The sequence below is a fragment of the Bombus bifarius genome, unplaced genomic scaffold (genome assembly GCF_011952205.1).
Source record: "Bombus bifarius isolate JDL3187 unplaced genomic scaffold, Bbif_JDL3187 scf7180000008205, whole genome shotgun sequence".
Taxonomy (NCBI): domain Eukaryota; kingdom Metazoa; phylum Arthropoda; class Insecta; order Hymenoptera; family Apidae; genus Bombus; species Bombus bifarius.
In genome coordinates, this window is record NW_022884509.1 from 470 (window position 1) to 2238 (window position 1769).

A 1769-nucleotide genomic window follows, 5' to 3' on the forward strand; every position below is an offset into this window, starting at 1 on the left:
CAAAATCTTTACAAGCGCCACAGGTCACTAAGGCAGTCAGTCTGTGAATAACTAGCCAACTGTCTACATTCCAGAACGCACATTTATAACTCTCGAAATAATTGTTTAATAAATATCACATTATATTATTTCAACATAAACATTGTGTCTTCCACAGAATATTAATCCTAATTCCAAGATTAAATTCTAACAGGAATACACAAATAATAGTTCTCTATCACAACGTAATCTAAAGGGAAAACCCTAACTAAATGACAAAAATATCGGTAATAACTGGAACTAATGAATGTTAAAAGCAATCAGTATATTCCATACAAACTTCCATCAACACGATTCGTTCTTCATTCTCTCAACACACTAAGACCGCAATCTTTAAACGCTTATAAAACCATAAGCAATCGTGAAGTTTAAAATTCGCTAACTGGGCGTCTCTCAATCCAGTTTTTGATCTTGGGCAGGAGGAGGACCTTTTTCTCCAGCAGCTTCAGATTCTCGTAATTCTCGATCAGATCAGACTTGTACATAAAGTTCAAATAATCGAGCAGAGCAACGAATGTTAAATCAGCCCAAGAGAGAGTACCATCGTAGAAGTAGCCGTCATTTTCCTTCACTTGCTGGTCCAAACGTTCTAAAATGAACAGCAGCGTCTCTTCAGCAGCCTTGCGTTTTGCAGCTTTGACCTTCTCGTCCTCCTCATAGTGGAAGGCGGCAATTCCTGAAAATTTGTTTTCAGTTAAATACTATTCGCTAATGTTATACTAATTTGAATACAGTGTTGTGCGAAATTTAAATGATACTGAAGATAGAATTACAATCCTTTTTAATCCTTTGTCTTGTATTGTTGACATACGTGTATCGTTCGATTAAATCAAATATTAAATCGGATTTCAACTAATAAATACCTGAACAGATATGTACTATCTGTTATCAAGATTCTCATAAGATTTATGCAAAACAGCACTGGATACTCACTATGACGAATATCATGAATAGTATCAACAGTGGCATCAATATGAAGATTTGCCCAGTCAGTCTTTCCAGCTAAGTCATATTGTTTGGCTAAGTAACGGCAAATAGCTGTAGACTGAGCAACCTTCCTTCTATCAGCTACGAGCATAGGAAGCTGGCCATAAGGAGTCACTAAAAACATACAACTAATAGAATCAAAGATTCTATCGAACAAACAGATTATGATGCTTCTTAAATATCTAGCTTCCTGTTATCTGTTTTGGAAAGATATAATTTAATTTATTGATAATTTATCAGCAAACAAAGGGCATTGTCTCCTTAACAATACCTATTGTTCTCCCACATATCTTATAGAGCAATGGAGAGTAAACAATAATCTCTGTTATACTCTGCATAATTGTGTTCTACTTTATTTAGCTACTTTAGTTAAATTAGGAAAGATGAGATTTAAGAAACAGAATTTCTTTAAATTTTAAGCTTACAGGGCTTTATTTCTGGCCAGACGTCCTTTTTGATACGTTCATCTTCAAATGGAATACTAGCATAGCTGAAGAAGAACGGATTGGTTCTGCCAATGCCGTAACTGGGAAGTAAGTGAATTTATAGAGCGGCATCTTCCTGGAAGTATAATATATACAAAGTAAAAACAAAGAATCATTGATGACAAGAATTATATTATTACAAATTATGAAGTATAAGACAATTTAAGTAAAAAGCATCAACTACTAACTACTCGCATAGCTATTTGTATCTTTATATTTTAATATAGCTTAGATATAAAAAGAATATTATTTTTGGAT

The 1769-nt window shown here is 33.7% G+C and overlaps 1 protein-coding gene across 1 annotated transcript; it reads right to left on the bottom strand.

Annotated features, from left to right (window-relative positions):
• Positions 1-261: 261 nt before the first annotated feature.
• LOC117210483 (glutathione S-transferase-like) lies at positions 262-1502 on the bottom strand. The gene is made up of 3 exons (XM_033453549.1): positions 1452-1502; positions 973-1140; positions 262-715 (listed from the first exon to the last, which is right to left on the bottom strand). The coding sequence occupies exons 2-3, from the start codon at positions 1115-1117 to the stop codon at positions 408-410; spliced, it is 453 nt and encodes a 150-aa protein (XP_033309440.1). The 5' UTR covers positions 1118-1140; positions 1452-1502; the 3' UTR covers positions 262-407.
• Positions 1503-1769: the final 267 nt, after the last annotated feature.

Excerpts from the sequence above, each read along its gene's own strand:
- LOC117210483 (XM_033453549.1), bottom strand. The coding sequence starts at position 1,117 with ATGCTCGTAGCTGATAGAAGGAAGGTTGCTCAGTCTACAGCTATTTGC. Across the intron at positions 716-972 it reads TATTCATGATATTCGTCATA|GAATTGCCGCCTTCCACTAT; the intron begins GTGAGTATCCAG and ends ACAAATTTTCAG.